The following is a 22,241-nucleotide window of genomic DNA, read 5'->3' on the forward strand; positions in this document are numbered from 1 at the left end:
ACACTGTGGAAATAGAAGACTTCCAGATGGAACAACATTCAGAGCAATCAATGTGCATTTTATTAACTCTTAGTATGTGTCAGGCATTGTGCTAGAATGGATGAGGGGAGAGCACAAAGAAGGGCAACAGTTCCTGCCTTTGAGGACATACACATCTCTTTAGAGGAAACAAAATGGATACAAGATGGTTTGGGGAAGAAGGTACTAGTAGTTGGGAGTATGAGGTTAGACTTCCTATAGAAGGTGATGCTGAGGAGAAGAGGGAGTGTCTTCCAGGCATGAGGGATGGGTTGTGCCATAGTAGTGCTATGGAATTTTGTAAATGATGGGTAACATGAGGTTATTCAAATAATCTTTTTCTTCTTATGCTAATGATAAGGTAACCTTAAGAATGGGGAAGCTAGGTGGCATAGCAGATAGAGCACTGGGCTTAGAATCAGGAAGACTCATCTTCATGAATTCAAATCCAGCCTCAGACACTTACTAGCTGTGTGACCCTGTGTGCAAGTCACTTAACCCTGTCTGCCTCAGTTTCTCATCTGTAAAATAAACTGAAGAAAGAATTGGCAAGCCACTGCAGTATCTTTGCCAAGAAAACCCCTAATAGGGTCATGAAGAGTCAGGCATGACTGAAAACAGCTAAATAAACAAGCTTTATGAATGGAGTGAAAGGGATAGATGTACCTAGGGATGTACCTATTTCTATCTGTGGAGGTAGAAACAGAAAGATTTGTTGACTGAATGGATATGTGGCATGAGATATAGAGAGTGGTATCAAGGATGCCATTAAGGTTGCTAACCTGGACAGTGGGAAGGATGGTGCTGCCCTGGAGAGAAATAGGGATGTCTGGAAAATGGGTGGGTTTCTGTGAGTTTTGTTTTCTGTGTAGGATTGTAAGATCATAAAGATGGAGGTGGAGGGGACCTTGGTGGCCATTAAGTCTAACCTCTTCACTATGTAGTATGCCATAGCAAGTGTCTGAGGTGGAATTTTAACCCAGGTCTTCGAGATCGCAAGTCCAGCGCTTCATACATCACACTACGCCACCTCAAACTCATTTTGAGTTTGAGATGCCTATGAGATGTCCAATTCTAAATGTCCAAGAGGCAGCTCATGATGTAGTACTGAAACTCAGAAGAGAGATGCATGCTGAATCCATAGATTTGAGTTATCAGCAGAGAAAATAATCAGACTAGTAGGAGAATTAATAGCAATGTTAAGAAAACTCAGAGAGAAGACAGAAGAAGTAGGTGAGGAGAAGGTAGTTAATAGTGTCAAATGCCTCAGAGATGTCAAAAAGGAAAAAGATTGAGAAAAAAACTATCTGATTTGGTAATTAGGATATTGTTGGTAACTTTGAAGAAAGCAGTATCAGTTGAATAATGTCAGAAGCTAGATAGTGAAGAGTTGAGAACAGGGTGAAAGGAAAGAAAAGGAGGGAAATCAGAGTAAACCATTATTGTTTTGTTTTTCTCTCTCTCTGTGGGTTAACTGAAAAAGAGAGGTGAGATGTAGGACAATAGCTTTAGGGAATGGCAGGTCTGGAGAGAACCATTTAAAAGATGAGACCTCATATATATGTAGGGAGATGAGATGGAACCAATAGATAAGACACTAAAGGTAGGCACCATACAGGGGATGATAATAATGGATTCTGGCTCTTCATGGAGTTGTGTTGATACTAAATCTTTTATCATTCTGAATTGATCAACCTTTAGTTATTTTTCAACCTCATAATAGTATTTAAACTAGAGGCAGCTGGTGGTACAATGGATAGAGAACTGGGCCTGGAGTCAGGAAAACCAGGGTTCAAATCTGGTCTCAGACACTTACTAACTGTGTAAGCCTGGGCAAGTCATTTAACTGCTGGGTGCCTTAGTTTCCTCAACTGTAAAATGAAGATAATAATAGCACCTACCTCCCTGGGTTGTATGTAGATAATGTTTGTAGAAGCATTTACACAATGCCTGGTACATGAGAAGCACTATATAAATAACTTAGTCCCTTCCTCTTTCCTTTCCTTTTCCTTTCCCTTCAAGCCAATTTAAATTATTCATGAAATAAAAAGTTCATTGATCACTTCGTAGCGGATTTTGTCAAGAATATGGACAAAGCACTTAACTTTAATTTTATGTATTTTTGTCCTCTCTCTAAGGTAGACTCTGCATATTCAGAGTAGGGGAGGAGACAGTGCAGTATAGTAGAAAGAACACTGGATTCCTGTACAAAGACCTGACTTTGAGCTCCTAGACATGTGGCCACTTGGGCAAGTGACTTATTCTCTCTGATCCTCAGCTTTCTTATCTGGAAAATACTTTTGAGAGTATTAATATATAAATATGAAGTATTGATATTGCTGTTTTTTGAATATAAATGTTTAAAATCTTATAGGTTGTAAACAAGAAAGAAAAAAAGAGGTTGATTTTGAGGCTCCCCTCACCATCTTAACAATGTAGCTTTCAGTGTTCTTAACTCTTTTTCTTCAAGCCTTCAAATCTGAATTTACAGATTTTTCTTATCTTTTCCTCAGTTATTTTTTTCTGTAGGTATCTGTCTTAATTCCAGTGGTCTTCCTCTTTTAATTATTTCCTATTTATCATATATATATATATATATATATATATATATATATATATATATATATATATATATATATATATATATATATATATATATATATATATCTCATATATATAGCTTGCTGTATAGTATTTGCTTGCATGTTGACTCCTGCATTGGATTGTAAGCTCCTTGAAGGCAGGGACTGTCTTATGCTTCATTTTGTATCCCCAGAGCTTAGCACAGTATCTGGCACATATTAGGCACTAAATAAATGCTTGTTGGTTAATTGAGCAGAATCAGGCCTGAATTCATGAAAGACATGACTATAAGGAGGAAGCATCTTCTAATGAGTTCCTTATTGTTTCTCTTCTCCACATACAGGCCTCGTCTGAGCTTTTGAACCAGAAAAATCTGAAAGAGTTACACCAGTGTGATTGCTGATATTAGGTTATTCTCTTTCTGGAAAAATCAAGAAAAAGTAGAAAATAAAACTTTAGTCTTCTTAGTACTCCAAAACACCCTGTGGCAGGCTTCTTACCATTTATTATACAAATATTAGAATTTTCCTGTCCACTGCAAACAGCACTGCCCTTTTGAGGGTGAGTTGCTTTAAATGGGGCCCTGTTTCTAAAAAATTCACTCTGTATCCACTTGATAATAAGTGGAGCAAGACATCCGCTTTAGAAAGGATATCCATCCTTACATAGTTTTGAGCTTGTGTTGAGATCAAAGGATAAATAAGAGGGCCTGCATATTTTGTTGGTAGCCAATTTTTAAGGACAGCTAGGTAGCACAGCTAGGTGGCACAGGGGTTAGAACGCTGGGTCTGAAGTCAGGAAGACCTAAGTTAAAATCGGACCTCTGACATTAACAAGTCACTTAAATCTGTTTGCCTCAATTTCCTTACCCGTAAAATGAGCTGGAGAAGGAAATGACAAACAACCCAAATGGAGACACAAAGGGTCAGAGACAACTGAAAAACAACTGAACAACCAAAGCATGTTTGGGTAGGGAGGGGGGCCCCACTGGGGAAGACCTCTTGTGATCAACTTATGGGAGGAGATACACATGATTTTCATAGGATCTTCAGACATGAATGAGTTATAGAGAGAGCATTTACATCAACGAGGCCACAGATTCACTGTAGTACGTACTGATCTAAGGCTGTAGTACGTAGTGATTGCCATTTATCAGGCCAGATTTCTAGGGATTGTTCATATGCCATTTGATAGCAGTATAAAGAGGCCTGTATTTAAATTCACCTGACAAAGGATGATGACTTTTTTTCCCCTCCTCCTTTGTAAAAATGGAGATCATTCCCACAGGCCAAGGTCAGATTCCTTCTTGGACAGTCTGATATTTCATTTAGCAGTTCTGCATCTACATCTTGGGACAACACTAGAGAAAAATCTAAACATCAGAGCATTTGTCATAGTTCATAGTACCACAGACTTAGAGGTAGAAAAACATTTTAGAAGTTATTGAGTTCAGTCTCCTCATTTTAAAGACAAGGCAGGTCAGCAAACATGAAGTGAGGTGCCCAAGGTCATATAGATAGTCAATGGCAGGCCAGGGATTTGAACATGGCTCTTCTGACTTTTAAATCCAATGCTCTTTCTACTCAATTACTTTGAGTAAATCAATGCCTTTTCTACTCTAGAACTTGTAATTATGAAGGGAAGTATAATAACATTTTCCTGGAAAGAGCTTTAGTAATTCTGGCAGCACTGCATTAATCAGTTAATGAGTGTTCAAGCAGAACTGATGCCCTTGACGTATATAATCAATCTTGATTCCTTCCACATTGGATTTTTATCGCTTTTGAAATTTGACAGCTACAGATACCAAGGAGTAGTAGTTTATTTTCACGTCTTCTCCTGTTACAGCGAACACAGATGGGCACGTATAATACAATAGGACTGTTGATACATGCGTTGGATCTCCTTGCAGTCTTTTTGAAGATAATTGTAGTGTCTCCTCAGTGAATTTATGGAGATTAATGGTGTTCAAACCAGAGCCTATTATAACTAGATGGGGGAAAAGGGGGTTCTTGTTTTTTACCTTTTGTAATGGAATAGAATTATTTTCTCAAGGTGGCATGTTTATTGGTCCCAATAAATGCTGAAACTTCTTGCCTAGGATTCATTTTGAGGACTTTTTGAAAGGTGAATGTGAGGCTACATGTGGCAGCGTCATATTTAGTAAGACAGGATTTAACCAGGACAGCTCAATCTCTGCCTAGACTTGCTAAATGCTTATAGTATGAAATGTACAGTTGCAAGCTTTTTGTTTTTTTGAAATGCCATGATGATGGCTACCTTTTACTGAATCATCCTAACCAAAAGAAATTTGGAAATCTTCTGTAGTGTGGTGGAAAGAGCACAGGATTTGTCAGCTCTACTGCTTTACAAACTATGTGACTTTAGCCAAGCCTCTTTGTCTCTGGCCTCTGTTTCCTCATCTGTAAAATGAGGAGGCTAGTCTAGATCACCTCTTAAGGCTTTTCAATCTCTGAATCTTAGAAGCATCTAGGTTCTCAGGTGTTCCAGATTCTATCCACCACAACTGTAGCCCCATGAGCGTTTCAAATCAAGCACAGGGAACTGGGTTGAGTATCTTCTTCTTTAGGGTGGTATCTGAATGACCATAGATCTCACTGTAGAAGTTGTCATTCTGTTACTTTTGTTTTCCAACAAAGACAGACTCTTGAGGTTTTGAAAAATTAATTCATCCACCCCAGATTTCAGTAGCCTGGCATTTGTACTTAACCTACCTCTTGTCTGGGCAGCTAGGTGGCACAGGGGATATAGCTCTAGGCCTGGAGTCAGGAAGACCTGAGTTCAAATATGGATTCAGACATTTACTTGCTGTGTAAGCCTGGGCATGTCACTTCACCCCATTTGCCTCAGTTTCCTCATCTGTAAAATGAGCCGGAGAAGGAATGGCAAACCACTTCAGTGTCTTTGCAAAAAACAAACAAAAACCCAAATTGTATCACAGACAGTCAGACGTAACTGAGATGCTTGAACAACAACTTCCTCCCTAACCATACCTTCCTTTTAAAAACTGTAGGACTTTTCACATGTACAAGACTGCTAGTCATACAGCAAATCTCTAGCTACATCCCTACAAATCAATAAAGTTACTTTTTATTTAAAATTTTCCCTTTTTATCGTTGTGAACTTGACAAACATCAACAAACATAAACATCTCCTATACAAGGAAGAACAGATCAAGAAGACTGCATGTGACTCTGCCATGTATATAGCATGGGTTCCTTGTATATTTCAAATGTATTGTGATAACACCGATCCTGCCCTGTGTGTCTGTCTCCTCTTCTAAACTTCCTTCTCTCTTCTGTTACTGTTAATGATTCACTAATGTTCTTGTCTTTTTATGTTTATTATCATTATCACTGTCTTTTCCATCCTCCCTAATTTTTCCCTACCCCAAAAACCAAAAGCCCTCTTTAATAGTAAATAAGTATAGTTTTGCAAAACAAGTTAATTACACATTGGTCATTTGAAAACATGTGTCTCATTCTGTATCCCTAGTCTAGTGGTTCTCAAATGTTTTGGTCTCAGGACCCCTTTTAAACTCTTAAAAATTATTGAGGGGGCAGCTAGGTGGCACAGTGGATAGAGCACCGGCCTTGGATTCAGGAGGACCTGACTTCAAATTTGGCCTCAGACACATAACACTTACTAGCTGTGTGACCCAGGGCAAGTCACTTAACCCCATTGCCTAGCCAAAAAAAAATAAAAATAAAAAAAAATAAAAAAATAAAAATTATTGAGGACCCCCAAGACTCTTTGTTTATATGGGTTAGTCTATTGATATTTAATGTTTTAGAAAGCAAAATTAATAAAATTTTAAAATATAGTATTTATTAATTCATTACAAATAGTAATAACTCTATTACATGTTAATGAAAACATATAATTATAAAAAATATGTTTTTTGAAACCAACAGTTTTTGTGAGAAAAGTGACACTATTTTATACCTTTTTGCAAATCTCTTAATGCCTGGCCCAGTAGAAGACAGCAGGACTGTCATATCTGCTTCATCATTCAATTTATTGTGATATGTTATTTTGAAGTATATGAAGATAATCTGGCCTCACACATATGCATTTGATAAAGGATGGAGTCTTTTAATAGGCAAATAAAATCTTAGTATTATGAAAGTAGTTTGACCTCAAAGACCTTCTGAAAAGGTTTCAGGATCCTCATGAGTCTGATGACTGCACTTTGCCCATCACCCCTCTGCCAAGAAATATTGGAAGTCTTTTTCATCGTCAGTCTTCTGGCATCCTGATTGTTCATTTTATTCATCAGGATTTTCAAAATTTTCAAAGCTGTTTTCATTTATAGTGTTATAAACATTATATAAATCCTTCCTCTGGTTTTTCTCTTTACACTCTGCATCACTTCACAACTCATACTTCTCTGAATCTCTCATTCTCATTATTTCTTATGATACAATAATATTCCATTGCATTCATATGCTATAATTTGTTCAGGAATTTATCATAAAATCAATTTTCAACAAAAAAACCCCAAGAATTTATGAGTTGTTTTGTTTGTCTTGTTTGTTTTTGCTACCGAAGGTGGTAGGTTAGTACCCTGTTCGTTTTTGAAGCCTGAAATCATATGATAGATGGAAATTTAGTAGGATTTGGCAAAGGAAGGGACCTTCAAGATCATTTCATTCATGTTTCCACTTTATAGAGGAGGAAACTACTGATGAGCCAGAAATGTGCAAAAATACAAGCACTAGGGAGCACCCCCATGGAGGGAAAATGGTCTTCATGTTCTGAATGAAATCTTTACTAAAATCATTCATTCTCCTCTCCCTCTTTGATTTTATTTCTAATTCTATGCAAGTAGCTTTCCGATAACTAATTTAGGTTCTTAAAGTATATTATCAGGAAAGTATGTCTGGAATGCATTACTAATAAATAATAAATCATATTTATGTAGTCTATAGTTTTAAAAATTTTTTTTTTAATTTGTAGAGTTTTTCCCCCTTCTCTTCCATTTCCTTCCCCCTCCCAAGTCCCCAAACCCTTCTCTGGGAGAAAAAAAAGGAAAACAAGGTAAAAATCTTTGTCACAAATAAGTATAGTCCAGCAAAACAAATTCCCACATTGGCCACATCCAAAAATGTGTCTCATTATGCATGTTAGTCTCCCTCTCTATCAGGGAGTGGGTAGGATTCTTCATCAGTCCTCTGGAATTATAGTTGATTATTATGTTGACCAAAATTCTTAACTCTTTCACAATTATTTATTTTTACAATGTTGATATTGTAATATCAACAATTTATACAATATCTGCTTACCTCGCTTTGCATCAGTCTATATAAATCTTCCCAAGGTTCTCTGAAATCTTCACTTTAATTATTTCTCATGGCACAGTATTTTTCCATTTCATTCATTTCCCATAATTTGTTCAGTCATTCTCCAGTGATTGACACCCCCTTAGCTTTCAGTTCTAAAAAGTGTATTTCTTTCAACAACCCTGTGAGGCAAATATTACTGCAAATATTACATTTTACAGCTAGAAGAATACCTGGCTGGTGGCACTATGTTTGCTATCAATTAGTTGGAAAGTTCTGAGCCCTCTATAAAGGAAGACTTTGAGAAGAGCTCTGCCCTCCAATCAGAGGGGAAGAAGCAGCTGAGGGTACTGAGGAGATGTAGAATATGAAAACTGGTTTAGTCTATGTGGTGATGAGCTTATCTTGGGGGAGGCATGATGTTCTTGGAATTGACACCAAGCAGAGCAGCTAACGAAAAATGAAGAGTTTAGCTAGGAAGTTCTTGGCCTTCTATAAAGAGGAAGGCTTTGGGAGCAGTTTATTACTCTACCTTCCAGAGGCATAGGATTAGGCAAAGGGATGGAGAAGGGTGGCAGGGAACAGGTACGTGTTTGAGGTCTAAGCATCCAGGGAGTCAGCATTGGGCAGGTCTGGCAGTAGAGACTGGGTGGTGATCCAAGAAGGCAGGGAACCACCATCAAAGAACTCTCATGGAGCAGAGATCCCACTACTAGGGGCTAGAATTCAGAGGCAGAAAACTCTGGTATCAGTCCCTGGTAGTACTGAGAAGATCATGGTAGATCCCCAGCCCTGGAGCAAAGAATACCAAGGTGGGCATATAGGCATAGGGATCCATTTACTAGTTCAGGGCCTCAGTGTGTGTTTGATAAAGGCTGATTGATTGGAATGAGAGAATGAGACATATTAGTTATAAGGTGCAATGTAATAATCCTGCTACTAGTACCAAAGTAAGGCAGGTAGGTAGCACAGTGGATAGAGCGCTGGGCCTTGAGTCAGGCAGATTTATCTTCCTGAGTTCAAATCCAGCCTTGGACATTCACTAGCTGTGTGACCCTGGGTGAATCACTTAACCCTATTTGCCTCAGTTTTCTCATCTGTAAAATGAGCTGGAGAAGGAAATGGCAAACCACTCCATTATCTTTGCCAAGAAAACCCTAAATGGGGTCACGAAGAGTTGGACATGACCAAAACAACACAAAAAGTACCAAAGTACAAGGTCAGAGGTGAATCAGCATCAAGGCCAACTTGATGCTGGAACTAATCTAGAGGTCCTTGTATGTCCCCTGTTTAGAAGCCATATTGGTCCCGGAGCCCTAGATGAGGATTCCCTCCCTCCAGCCCCTTAGACCAAAATTAAATTATCATTGTGAGAACTGGAAAGCAATGGATCAGGAAGTCAAGTAGTCAGTATAAAGAGAAAGAAGTATATATTTCTAGTTTGTTATATATGAAATGTCTGACACTGGCTATTCCTTTTTCTTTCAGGTAAAGGAATATTCATTATCCAAAATGAGGACCTTAAGACATGCATCCAAGCAAGTAAATTTGGACTGGTCCTGGAGAATTGCAAACAACCAACCACATCTATGTTATGGAAATGGGTTTCCAAACTCCGCCTGTATAACATAGGCACCAGCACATGCCTAGGATTGAATCTCCATGCCCCAGAGCAGCCATTGGGCCTGTTTGAATGTGATTCTACTCATTTTCCCATGTGGTGGCGTTGTTACAGAAAGGCGGTTATCGGCCCTTACCAATACAGGCTAGAAATAAAGAACAGGAACCTGGTGGTGGCTACAAGACAGTCTACCCAGAAGTGGATGCAATACATGTCAGGGGGTGATGATATCTGTGAGCATCCTTTTCAAGGTAAAAATGGGAACTTGTTTATCTTTCATATACACTATCATAAAAATGCATTCTATGTTACATTTTTCTAAGTATTATATGAAATGATGCCCATTTTGATAAATTCCTATAAATATTGGAGAATTCTGCTTACTTTTCTTTTTTGAAATTCAATTTTATTTTATTTTCAGTTCAAATTCTCTTCTCCCTTCCACTCCCTCCCTCATTCATTGGGAAGGTAAGAACATGGAACCCATTATGAAATATGCGTAGTCATGCAAAACAAGTTTGCATATTAGCCATGATAACTACTTTTTAGTTGCATATTTATTTATTACAAAGGAATCTTTAGAAGCAGCATGGTGCTGCAGAAAGAATTCTGGGATGATTGTCAGAGAACCTGGCTTCCCATCCCTTGTCACTTCCTTCCTGTGTGACTGAACAAGTTAACAATCTCACTGGGCCTCAGTTTTTTCATTTTTAAAATGAGGGCGTTCAATTAGATGATCTTTAAGTCTCTGTCTATATGAGTCCATGAGTATGGGAATCATTTTGTGAAATTCTAGTGGCTGCCCTCAGAATTGAAGGGTAATTTATAGTACATCCTTGAACAAGTCAGTGGGTCTGTGATCTCATTGAAGTAGAAAACCCCTTATCAGCACACATTGCAGCCCATCCTTTCTTTTCCATACTCAATGAATCTTATCTGTGTCTTCCCATAGTTCATTCCACATAGAATCTACCCAATAGACCAAAATACCCCTAGGTCTATTTTAACATTTACACTACAATATCCAAGTATTGAGGGGGAAGAATTCTTGTATATCAAAAGTAGTAAATAGTGAAGAAGAGAGGAAAAAGGAAAGCTATCCACTTTGACAAAAGTGACTTGTTCCTGGTTTCAGGACTCTGGATAAGGTTCTCATTTTTTTTCCAACCCTGATAGTGAAGCTGACTTTTAGGGTGGGTGGCACATTCACAGGCCAACTTGTTCAAAGCCTGTCTAATGCCCACTTGATGTGTTGGTTACAAAAGCACATATAAATTCATACCACCAAATGTCCAGTGTGTGTCGGTATCGTGTGACTTCCCCAATAAGCATTCCCCTGCTTTGACAACTTAACTTTTAGGCCTGGGAAGAGATGTCAGGGAGTTCTGAAGGGCTAGGACTGTGGGATAATATCCAAGGCCAGTCTCTCACTTCCACAAGCATACATTAAGGGAGAATTGTGACCAGTGAATATCAGCAGTTGCACAATGATACTATATGTGTAAAGTTGGTGCTCTGTGGGAGGTAGAATCACCTACCCTACCAACAGGACACTGGTGCTTTTATATGGTACCTTCCCATCTTTATACCTCTCAGTCATCCACCTACACCCAGAATACATCCACAGAAAGAATCTCTGTAGGATTTAACTCCCTGAATCTGAATAAAAAGTAGATTGAAACAAGCAACTGTGTCCCTAAGGAATTACAGCATAGCTAGACTATTAGGGCATGGTTTCTATCCCTTGGGGTACAAAAAGCTTATCATGAGGTGTGGGGAATATTTGGTAAATAATTACATTTTCTACTGAAATATTCTAAAAGTAGTTGTGCCAGAAAAAAATATGGATTGGAGTGAGTGTGATGAGGGAATGGTGTACAGGATGAAAAGAGAGGGAGCTTTATTGTTCTTTTGAGATTTTTGAAAGAAACAGTTGAAAGAATAATTCCTCTTGACCAAAACAAATGAATGTTTGTTTACTAACCTCTTTTCAAAGTGAGCTAGAAAATATCAATGACAATGATTCAGTGAAAGACATGCCAAAATTAATTTATTTCTTCATTCTATTTCTTATGTGCATATGCATAGTAAACACCAGAATTTATTTCCTTTCATATTGAATGAAGTTACAGGAAAATTTACTTAAATCCAAAGGACATAGAGACCAAACAAAGTAGAGAACTTACATATCAGAGGAAGGGGAAGCCCCAGACCAAATTTATATAATATATAATGTATGTGACATATGAACGTGTATGTGTGTATGTATGTGTATGTATATATGCATATATTATATATAATATATCTTATATGTACATAATTATTTGCATGTTATCTCCTCCATTAGAATGTGAGCTCCTTGGAAGTAGGAGCTGTATTTTACCTTTTCATTAGGTACTATCTGACTGACTTCGTACCTTCAGTGTTTAGCATAGTTCCTGGCAGATAGTAAGTACTTAATAAATTATTGATGACTGACTGGCTGACTAAACTCCTAGTGCAATGCCCTACATTAAAAGGCTGTGGCTGATAGCATGAAGCCTCTAGGGGCAGAGAAAGACTTTAAGAGGAGGGAACGGAGTAATTTCAGAAAGCAGCAAGGTTCCCCTTTCGACCCCGCCTTTCATTGAGGTACCAGCAGCTCTTTTGGTTTAGGATGCTGGTTGTTCCTCACTTTGGCAAATCTTTAGATGTCCCTAGGACTGTATTTTTAATCCAACTCCTTTTTTTCCATTTTATAAGCATTAATTTTCTCCTTTTCTCTGAAAGCAAAAAAAATCACACACACACATACACACACACACACACACATTCATACACACACACCAAAACACAGAACCCTTACAACACATATACATAGTCAAACAAAACTAATTCCTGCATTGGCCATGTCCATTCCCCCTGCTCCCCCACTCTACCCAATGAGGAAGTCAATAGCATGCTTCATCACTGGTCCTCTGATATCACTGTTGGTCATTGTACTGATCAGAGTTCTTATGTCTTTCAAAGTTGTTCACTTGTACAACATTCTTACTATATGAATTGCACTTCTGGTTCTGCTCATTTCACTCAGCTCAGTTCATACAAGTCTTCCCAGGGTTCTCTGAAACCATTTCCTTTGTTATTTTTTAGGGCATAATAATAATCCATTACATTCATGTACCATCATTTGTTGAGCCCTTTCCCAGTTTATGAAATGGATACTTATTTTAATAGCATGGTATAGTGGAAAGAGTATAAGACTTGGGAGTCTGGCCAAGATGGCGGAGTAAAAGCAGTAACTTGCTTGAGCTCTCCCCCAAACTCCTCCAAATACTTGTAAAAAATGGCTCTAAACAAATTCTAGAGCAGCAGAATCAACAAAAAGACAGAGTGAAAAAAATTTCTGGCCCCAAACAATCCGAATGGTTGATGGGAAAGGTCTGTTGTGCCTGGCTAGGAGAAGAGCACAGGTCAGCGTGGACCACGCAGACAAAGACTAGGCCTCAGGGAACCTGGAGTAAGCCTCAGGGAACTGAATCACTAGTAGTTGTAGTGGTTTCCAGACTTCTCAACCCACAAATGCCAAAGACAACTTAGAAGGTCAGTAGGAAAAGTCTATCAACCGTGGTAAAAAGAGGGCCCCAGTCCTGGTGGAGCCCCATGGTGGCAGCTGCTTCTGGAGCTCTGACCCACAGACAGTGGGGGGATCAAGTGACTGATCAGAGGGGGATTGTAAGGATCTCTTTGCTGGTGCAGAGGCAGGAGTCTTTTGCTTTGTCTGTGCTTGGATCTGGGTCACAATTCTGTGTGGTTATCCTGAGGTGAGGAGAGCATTGGCGTGATGCAGAGATAATCCTCCTCACAGTTCCAAGGCAGAAAGGAGTGCTTGTGGTCACTCACAGATGAGAGCACAACCCAGGAAAGGAGTAAATATCTCACCTTTGATCATACCACCTTGGAAGAACTAAAAATTACAGGTCCCTAGAAGTATCTCTGAAAAGAGCTGCACAAAACCCCTGAAGCTTGGGACAGTACATTCTCTACAGTGGAAGCAGACTCCTACCTTAACAAAGAGTTTAAAAGTCAAGTAATTGGCTGGGAACATGAGCAAACTGCACAAAAGAAGTCAGACCATAAAATCTTGTTTTAGTGACAAAGAAGATCAAAACATACAACCAGAAGAAGACAACAAAGTCAAAGCTCCTACATCCAAAGCCTCCAAGAAAAATATGAATCAGTCCCAGGCCACAGAAGAGCTCAAAAAGGACTTTCAGAAGTAAGAAAAGTAGAGGAAAAACTGGGAAGAGAAATGAGAATGATGTAAGAAAATCATGAAAAATAATTCAACTGCTTGCTAAAGGAGGTTCAAAAAAATACTGAAGAAAGTAACACCTTAAAAAATAGACTAACCCAAATAACAAAAGAAGTGTAAAAAGCCAATGAGTAGAAGGCCTTAAAAAGCAGAACTGGCCAAATGGAAAAGGAAGTCTAAAAGCTCACTGAAGAAAATACTTCCTTGAAAATTAGAATTGGGCAAATGGAAGCTAATGACTTTATGAGAAATCAAGACATTATAAAACAAAACCAAAAGAATGAAAAAAATGGAAGACAATGTGAAATATCTCATTGGAAAAACAACTGACCTGGAAGAAAGATCTAGGAGAGATAATTTAAAAATTATTGGACTACCTGAGAGCCACAATAAAAAAAAAAGAGTCTAGACATCATCTTTCAAGAAATTATCAAGGAAAACTGCCCTGATATTGTAGAACCAGAGGTTAAAATAGAAATTGAAAGAATCCACCAATCACCTCCTGAAAGAAATCCCCAAAGGAAAACTCCTAGGAATATTATAGCCAAATTCCAGAGTTCCCAGGTCAAGGAGAAACTGCTGCAAGCAGCCAGAAAGAAACAATTCAGGTATTGTGGAAACACAATCAGGATAACACAAGATTTAGCAGCTTCTACATTAAGGGATAGGAAGGCTTGGAATATGATATTCTGGAGGTCAGACAAGCTAGGATTAAAACCAAGAATCACCTACCCAGCAAACTTGAATATAATCCTTCAGGGGGAAAAATAAACAGTCAGTGAAATAGAGGACTTTCAAGTATTCTTTATGAAAAGACCAGAGCTGAATAGAAAATTTGATTTTCAGATACAAGACTCAAGAGAAGCATGAAAAGGTAAAGAGGAAAGAGAAATCATAAGGGACTTATTAAAGTTGAATACTTAGCATGGAAAGATGTATTTGTAACTCATATGACCTTTCTCAGTATTAGGGTAGTTGGAGGGTATATATATATATATATATATATATATATATATATATATATATATATATATATATATATATATATATATATATATATATATATACATAGACAGAGGACACAGGGTGAGTTGAATATGAAGGAATGATATCTAAAAAAAAATTAAGGAATGAGAGAGGTTTGTACTGGGAGAAGGAGAAAGGGAGAGGTAGAATGGGACAAATTATCTCACATAAAAGAGGGAAGAAAAAGCTTTTACCATGGAGGGGAAGAAGGAGGAGGTGAGAGGGAACGAGTGACATACCCACTCAAATGGGAATGGAAATCTGTCTTATCCTACAGGAAAATAGGGGTAAGTGCATAACAGAGGGGGGATGATAGAAGGGAGGGCTGATTGGGGGAGGGGGTAATCAGAAGCAAACAATTTTGAGGAGGGACAGAGTCAAAGGAGAGAATAGAATAAATGGGGGTAGGATAAGATGAAGGGGAATATAGATTTCACAACATGGCTATTATGGAAGTATTTTGTATGACTATGCATGTATAACCTATATTGAATTGTTTGACTTCTCAATGAGGGTGGGTGGGGAGGGAGGAAAGGAGAGAATTTGGAACCCAAAATTGTAAAAACAAATGTTAAAAACTGATTTTACATGCAACTGGGAAATAAGATATACAGGCAGTGGGGTATAGAAATCTGTCCTGTCCTGCAGGAAAATAGAAGGGGAAGGGGATAAGAGAAGGGGGAGGGGATGATAGAAGGGAGGGCAGATTGGGTGAAGGAGTATTCAGAATGCACTCTGTCTTGGCGTAAGGGGAGGGAAAGATGGGGAGAAAAAAGATGGAACTCAAAATCTTGTGAAAGTGAATGTTGAAAACTAAAAATAAATAATCTTAAAAAAAAAAGACTTGGGAGTCTGGACACATGAATTTCAATCCTGGTTCCACCACTTGCTGGCTTACCTTGGAGAAGTCACTTGTCTTTTCTCAGCCTCCATTTCTTCGTCTTCATCTGAGGGAGGTAGATTGAATGGTTTCCAAAGTCCCTTCCAGCTCTAAATCTATGATCTTATGATACTATGACCTCTCTGAATTTCAGTTTCCTCTTCTAGAAAATGAAGATAATAGTACTTGCATTAATGACTTCATAGGGTTACTATGATTATCAAATGAGACAATGTGTCTGACAGCAATTAGCAAAATGCCAGATAAAAATTAGCTGCTACAACATGACTAATGTGGAAATATGTTTAATATAATTGTACATGTGTAGCTTATATCAAAAATTGCATGCCGTCTTGGGGAGGAGGGGCTAGGGAAGGAGGGGGAAATTTTTAGAAATCAAAATCTTTTAAAAGTGAATGTTGAAAAATAAAAGTAAGTAAATAAAATGAAAAAAAATTAGCTGCTATTGTGGACCAGGAAATATGTGTGGCTGGATAAATATGCAACTTTTTTTTTTAAAAGGAAATTCGGGGGATGCTTGCTTGACTGTTTCTCACTTCTGTAATTTGTTTTTTTCTGTTGTAGAATTATACACAGTGAAAGGAAATTCCCATGGAATGCCATGTGTGTTTCCATTCCAGTATGGTGACCAATGGCATTATGAATGTACCCGAGAAGGCAGAGATGGCCAGCTATGGTGTGCCACAACAAGCCGATATGAAAAGGAGGAAAAATGGGGATTCTGCCCAGATTCCAGTAAGTATGATGATTTACTATACTCTCTATATTAGAGAAGGATAAGGATAAATATCAAATTATTTGTATCTTGAGAAAAGCTAAGGGAATTATATTTTGCAGCCTGCACAATCACTTCCATTAATGCAGAATTGGATATTGCCATTACCTTACCATATTTCTCCACAAATATTCTGTAGTAGAGTTGCTATGATGCCAGACTTTGGGATTTAGAGATCCAGAAAATTTAATAGCATATGTTGCCCTTCTCCTTCTCCTTCATCTGGTCACTCAGGAAAAGCATCCCCTTCAAGGATACTCCTGTTTTTAGAGTCCTGTTTTTCTTTGCTTCAGAAGATGTTAGGTATTCTAACTAAGAGTCTTAAGCAAGTAAGGCTTATTCTACATTAAATTATAGTATTTAGTACTTTCATTAATAACAGCTTCCTTTAATGAGACATCAAAACAGACCTGAAACATACATTTATTCCTTCAACACACTCTTTCTTTCATGGACTTCTTTAATCTCGCCAAATCCAGACTTTTTTCTCTTCCCCACTCCGATCACCGTGGTTAACCGCTTGTAAGAAGGTTTTGGTTTTTGACTGGATCATTCACGCCACCAAACCAGGTACACAATGGCCCTTTGAGTCAGCTCCCCAAAATGGCATGTCCCCCTCCCATTAGCCTGGAAACTGTATGTCAATTATCCCAGACTCATTTTCTTTGCTAAGCTTTTCTTAGTATCTAGCTAGCATGACTGTAACTGATTCATATTGACCAGGATCACCCTCAAAACCTATTTACCTTCCTAAGAATGAGCTGCATCTTCAAGCTTATGCTGCTACTGCCTAGGGGCTTAAGATTTCACCTCTTCCAGCATTTCAACATTTTTTTAAAGCTTATGCTGCTACTGCCTAGGGGCTTAAGATTTCACCTCTTCCAGCATTTCAACATTTTTTAAAAATCAGATAACTCTTATTACTGACCCATTAAAGACTATTTGATTATTATTTTTAGCCATGGCGGCATAGAAATGTAGGCACAGTGGTTAACATACTCCACCTGGAGTCAGGAAGACCTCAGTCTGAATCCTCATTCACTTGGTTGTATTCACCCTGGGTAAGGCAGTCCATCAGTCAATAAACATTTGTTGAATGCCTACTATGTGCAAGGTTCTTACTGAGTGCTATGTACAAAAAAGGGGGGAGGGACATAATTGAGGAGGTATGGGTTGATAAGAGCTTGCAGGATGATGAGATTCCAGAGAGCATGATGAAATCCATGTGAGAAATGATGAGATGACTGCCCTGGGTACCCTTCTTAAATAGAGGATCTGAGAAGAGCTCTCCACTGTCTACCCTCTCCCTTTTCCCCTTTCCAATCAATGGAAGAGGAGAGATCCAGGAGCAGTGGGTACTGAGAAGGTAGGAGTTTCTGGATTAATTAGCTGTGTGACCCAGGGCAAGGCATTTACCCTCTATCAGCCCCAGTTTCTTCATTTGTAAAATAGAGAAAATAAGAAATAGCATCTTTCTGACAGGGTTGTGGTCAAGCTCAAATTAGACTAGATAACATACATAAAACATCTTACAAATTTTAAAATGCTATAGTAATAATAAAGGTAAAAATATTTTTCCATGGATGGAATTATCTATAGAAAACTTTACTCACAGGCTTATCCATCCAACACATTTCTGAACCACCTTCCTATGTCATCAATCAGTCCATCAGAAAATTAATCTAATGTGCACAAACATAAAAACAAAGACCAGGTGTAGAATTTGTTAGGGAAATACATGTCTATATATGTACTTATGTATGTATGTATGTATATGTGTATATATGTATATACATGTATGTATATATCTGTATGTAAATATATCCACACTTAATTGTAGCCCTTGGTGGTGGGGCTGGGGAGGGGAAGGGAAGGGGGAAAAAAGAACAAAGTAAAAAGTAGACAGCAGAGAACAAAAGAAAACTTTCAAGGAGGCAAAGAAAAGATGGACAGCTCCCAATACAATATTTATCATATAGGCTTTCCTGAAATGAAAATTTTTTGCTATATAGTTTGAATCCTCTCTTATGTTCTGCTGCATGCATGACGTGCTTTTTTTTCTTTTCTTTCTTTTTTTTTTTTGGTGAGGCAGTTGGGGTTAAGTGATGAATCCATTCATTGAGTTGAGGTTAGGAGTCAAACTTGCTTCTGTTGTTTCTTTTTGAGTCAATTCTTTTTTTTTTTTTGGCTTAGGCAATCAGGGTTAAGTGACTTGCCCAGGGTCACACAGCTAGTAAGTGTCAAGTGTCTGAGGCCAGATTTGAACTCAGGTCCTCCTGACTCTAGGGCCAGAGCTCTATCTGCTATACCACCTAGCTACCCCATTTTTTTTTCTTTTCTTACTTGGTATTTAGTTTCAGTATTTAAGTTTATTAAATGCTTCTTTTTCTTTTTTCTATTCTTATTTGAGGTCTGGTGTTTGAGTCCAAAATTAAAAAAAAAAGTTAATCTACCAGCATTAATTAAGTGCCTAATATGTATAATGCACTGTGCTAGGTGTTCTAGGTGATTCCAAATGGTACAAAACACCGTCCCACTGCTAAAGGAGTTATAATGTAGGTCAAAAAACAAGATTATAGTATAGTTAGTATCAGGGCATGCAAATTCAATTTAATATTGTCCTAAGAAATACATGATTTGGGAGAGTAAATCAGCTATAAAAAATATATCATTCATTCCCAAACCAAGGATTAATTATATTTACACTGAAGACTTTTTTGTGTAATTCATCCCACCATTTCCCTTCATCAGGGTGGATAAATGCCTGGATTAATGATTTTAAAATGAGGCACACGCATAACTTTACTAAGCTGAAAAGTAGACACCATACCAGTGCGTTAAAATTATTGCATTCTCCTAATATCAGGAAGTGGCCTTGTTCCTGAACTCTTCCACTTGAAGCCAATTAATATCTCCTGCATGGAGATTGTGGCTTTGTGGTGCCTAGGGCTTTTACCTCCCCAGATTTGCTGTTTGCTTAATACCCTTCAGCTAAGGAACTTCCTGTGTTTTGACAGTCTGCTGGAGCCCAGCTCCCTGACCTTTCTTTCAGACATCAGTAAGCTAGGTTTATTTCTACAGTGTTAAATTACAGTTCCAGTTTTCTCTCTTTCTTATTGCTTTCTCTTCCTAGTGGCCAATAAAACTAAGGATTCAGTACCTGAAACCTGACTCTGAAACTTACTGTCTTCATGGAAGCAAACAATGACAGGGCGGTAGACAAGTTAGCTTGCATTCTTTAAATATTCAATTCAGTTATACACCACAATATGGGTACTCCCTTCACTCATGTAGATTGCAGACCATTCATGCTCTCACATCTTGTGCACTTCTTGTCCATCCCTTTTCACAAGTCCCCTGTAGATTATTGCCCCACCATACTGAGATCTTCCCCTGCTTCCTTTAATACTTGAGGGGATCAGTGTAGTCCTTGGCTCACTTCATATTGAGACCACCTCTCTTTCCAAACATTTCCTTGATGATGTGTTTTAGGTGATGTCTTACATGTTAATGATATTTTTTCATCTACTTGCACCCACTCTCCATCATTCTGTTGACCTTTGGGTCAAATGCTGTTTTGATTCTTCAGAAATAGTAATGTTCCGTGATTTCCAGCCATGTAGCATACCTAGGAGATCATTAGTGGGGGAAAAAAAGGCTTCTATGACTGAGGATGGCTTATAAAAGCTTTTTTAAACAGTCCATGCATATCCTTTGTCTCCTCCTACACAGGGCTTTCTAAGAATCCCAGAATGTAGAATGGTATTTCTTTGTTTTTAAAAATTGGCCTAATTAAGTAAAATTGAAATGCTAACTTTTTTTTTGGTAGCCCAGTTGCTAAGTACTAGCCCATAATTTGTTTTCTTACTTGCTGTGAGAAAGGCTGAATATCTCTTTAGATCTTGAAGAATAAGTATTTGTAAATCTCTCTGGGATTTTTTGTTAGAATAAGCAGATATGTTAGATGGTTTTGGTGGATACACAATTGACTCTCTGGAGCATCAGTCACCAATTAGTTGGCACATCAACTTAAGGAATGTAACACCTGCCATTCTTGTAGGACCCAACAGAGCATGAACATACTTTCATCAGTAACTTAAATGATGAGAACTAGAGTGAGAGCCAGTAAGTTTTCAGATTGAAATGCCATAGCAACTAGGATAGGATCAGAATTCAGAGTGTTCTCTACAAGCTAAAGGACTGGTCAGAAACAAAGCCCAACTAGGACAGGTGCCAAGTGGGATACTTAGGGTGGAAAGACAAACTATAGAATTTCAAATTGAGGAATAACTTGCTAAGGGAAAATCCAGGAGAAGAGGCTCTCTAGTGTATAGTAGATAAAGTGGCACTGCTATTAAGAGGATAAGTATGATATGGAATGCACAGTTAGAAACAGAGTGTGCAAAGACTCAAGCTGCCACAATTGTCTATTTTTATTATGACCTGTTTCATCCAGTTTAAGTTACTATTATGTGAAGCACAAAAAACTCAGAATTACAAGTAGAACCGACAAAAGCATTTAAATTTTGGAAAATGGAATCTATGAAAAATTGTGATAGGATCTGAGATTATTCTTAAAAAAACCCCCAAAAACAGAAAGTTTAAGAACCCTACCTTTTAGGAATTTCATTTCTTTTCACTAGAATGCACCTTATATCATCCTACCAGAGTAGATAAGGGGCTGATTTGGTTTGCCAATGGAGGCTGTGGAAATCCATCCCTAAAGAGTTTAGGCTTTTACTACCTTGTATTTACTTATCAGTGCACATATTATACCCAGCCTACTCACTCCCTGAATGTAATACCCTTAGAGACTGCTAGTTTGCTGTTGTTGTTTTTGTTCTTTGTGGGGCCTCCCTTAATAACTTGCACATGGTAAGTACTTCCCTAGTGTTTAACTAGTTACATCATTATGGGAGTGGTTATTATTAAAACTGAATAACAATAGCATTTGTATAGTGCTTTAAGGTTTATATACATATCTCCTTTGTTCTTTACCACTACCCAGACAGGTAGGTGCTATTTTTATCATCATTTTGCAAAAAGAAACTGAAGCTTAGAGAGATTGAGAGGTTTACCCAGAGTCACATAGCTAGTAAGTGTCTGAGGCAGCATTCAAACTCAGGTCTTCCTCACTCTAATACTCTGTCCATTCTGCCACCTAGCTTCCTATTATATAGAGATTAGAGGTTGGATTAGATGTAAAAAACAGCAAGCTCCCTCCCACCTTGTATTTCTCTAATTCCATGGCTATTCAGGGTCCCTTTAACCTAGTGATTTTTATAAGTCTAGGGACAAGGTGATTTCCCTTAGTTCTTTTTTCTTCAAATTATGAGAGATTTCATTTACTCTATAGTTTGGATTCAGCACAGCTGACTTAACCTAGTCTTGATACCCTAGGGTGACACATACAAACAGCAAGAATGTTGTGTTTAGTTAGAACAGGGAATATGCTGAGAAAATCCCAGGATCTTTCAGGAAGCAAAACAACCCAAAACATTAATGATTATTCAAGAGCCCCTTCTCTGCCTGTGAGAAATTTCCTGCATTTAGGGGACTCATAGAGCCATTACTGACAACTTCATCTTTCTTCCATGAAAGGCCTATGTTCTTTCCCATTTATGTGCTGCTTTCAGAGGGAAAGAGGAAAGCAAATCAATACAATAAACATATATTAAGCACCTACCATGTGCAGGGTCCTCTCTGGATACTTCACTAGG

The 22,241-nt window shown here is 38.1% G+C and overlaps 1 protein-coding gene across 1 annotated transcript in view; it reads left to right on the top strand.

Annotated features, from left to right (window-relative positions):
* PLA2R1 (phospholipase A2 receptor 1) overlaps positions 1-22,241 on the top strand; it is a 168,344-nt gene that overhangs the window by 23,980 nt on the left and 122,123 nt on the right. The window contains 2 exon segments of the mRNA XM_021004945.2: positions 9,393-9,776; positions 16,311-16,481. Coding sequence (XP_020860604.1) covers positions 9,393-9,776; positions 16,311-16,481 — 555 coding nt within the window.

The sequence above is a fragment of the Phascolarctos cinereus genome, unplaced genomic scaffold (assembly GCF_003287225.1).
Source record: "Phascolarctos cinereus isolate Bilbo 61053 unplaced genomic scaffold, phaCin_HiC Scaffold_726;HRSCAF=1367, whole genome shotgun sequence".
Taxonomy (NCBI): domain Eukaryota; kingdom Metazoa; phylum Chordata; class Mammalia; order Diprotodontia; family Phascolarctidae; genus Phascolarctos; species Phascolarctos cinereus.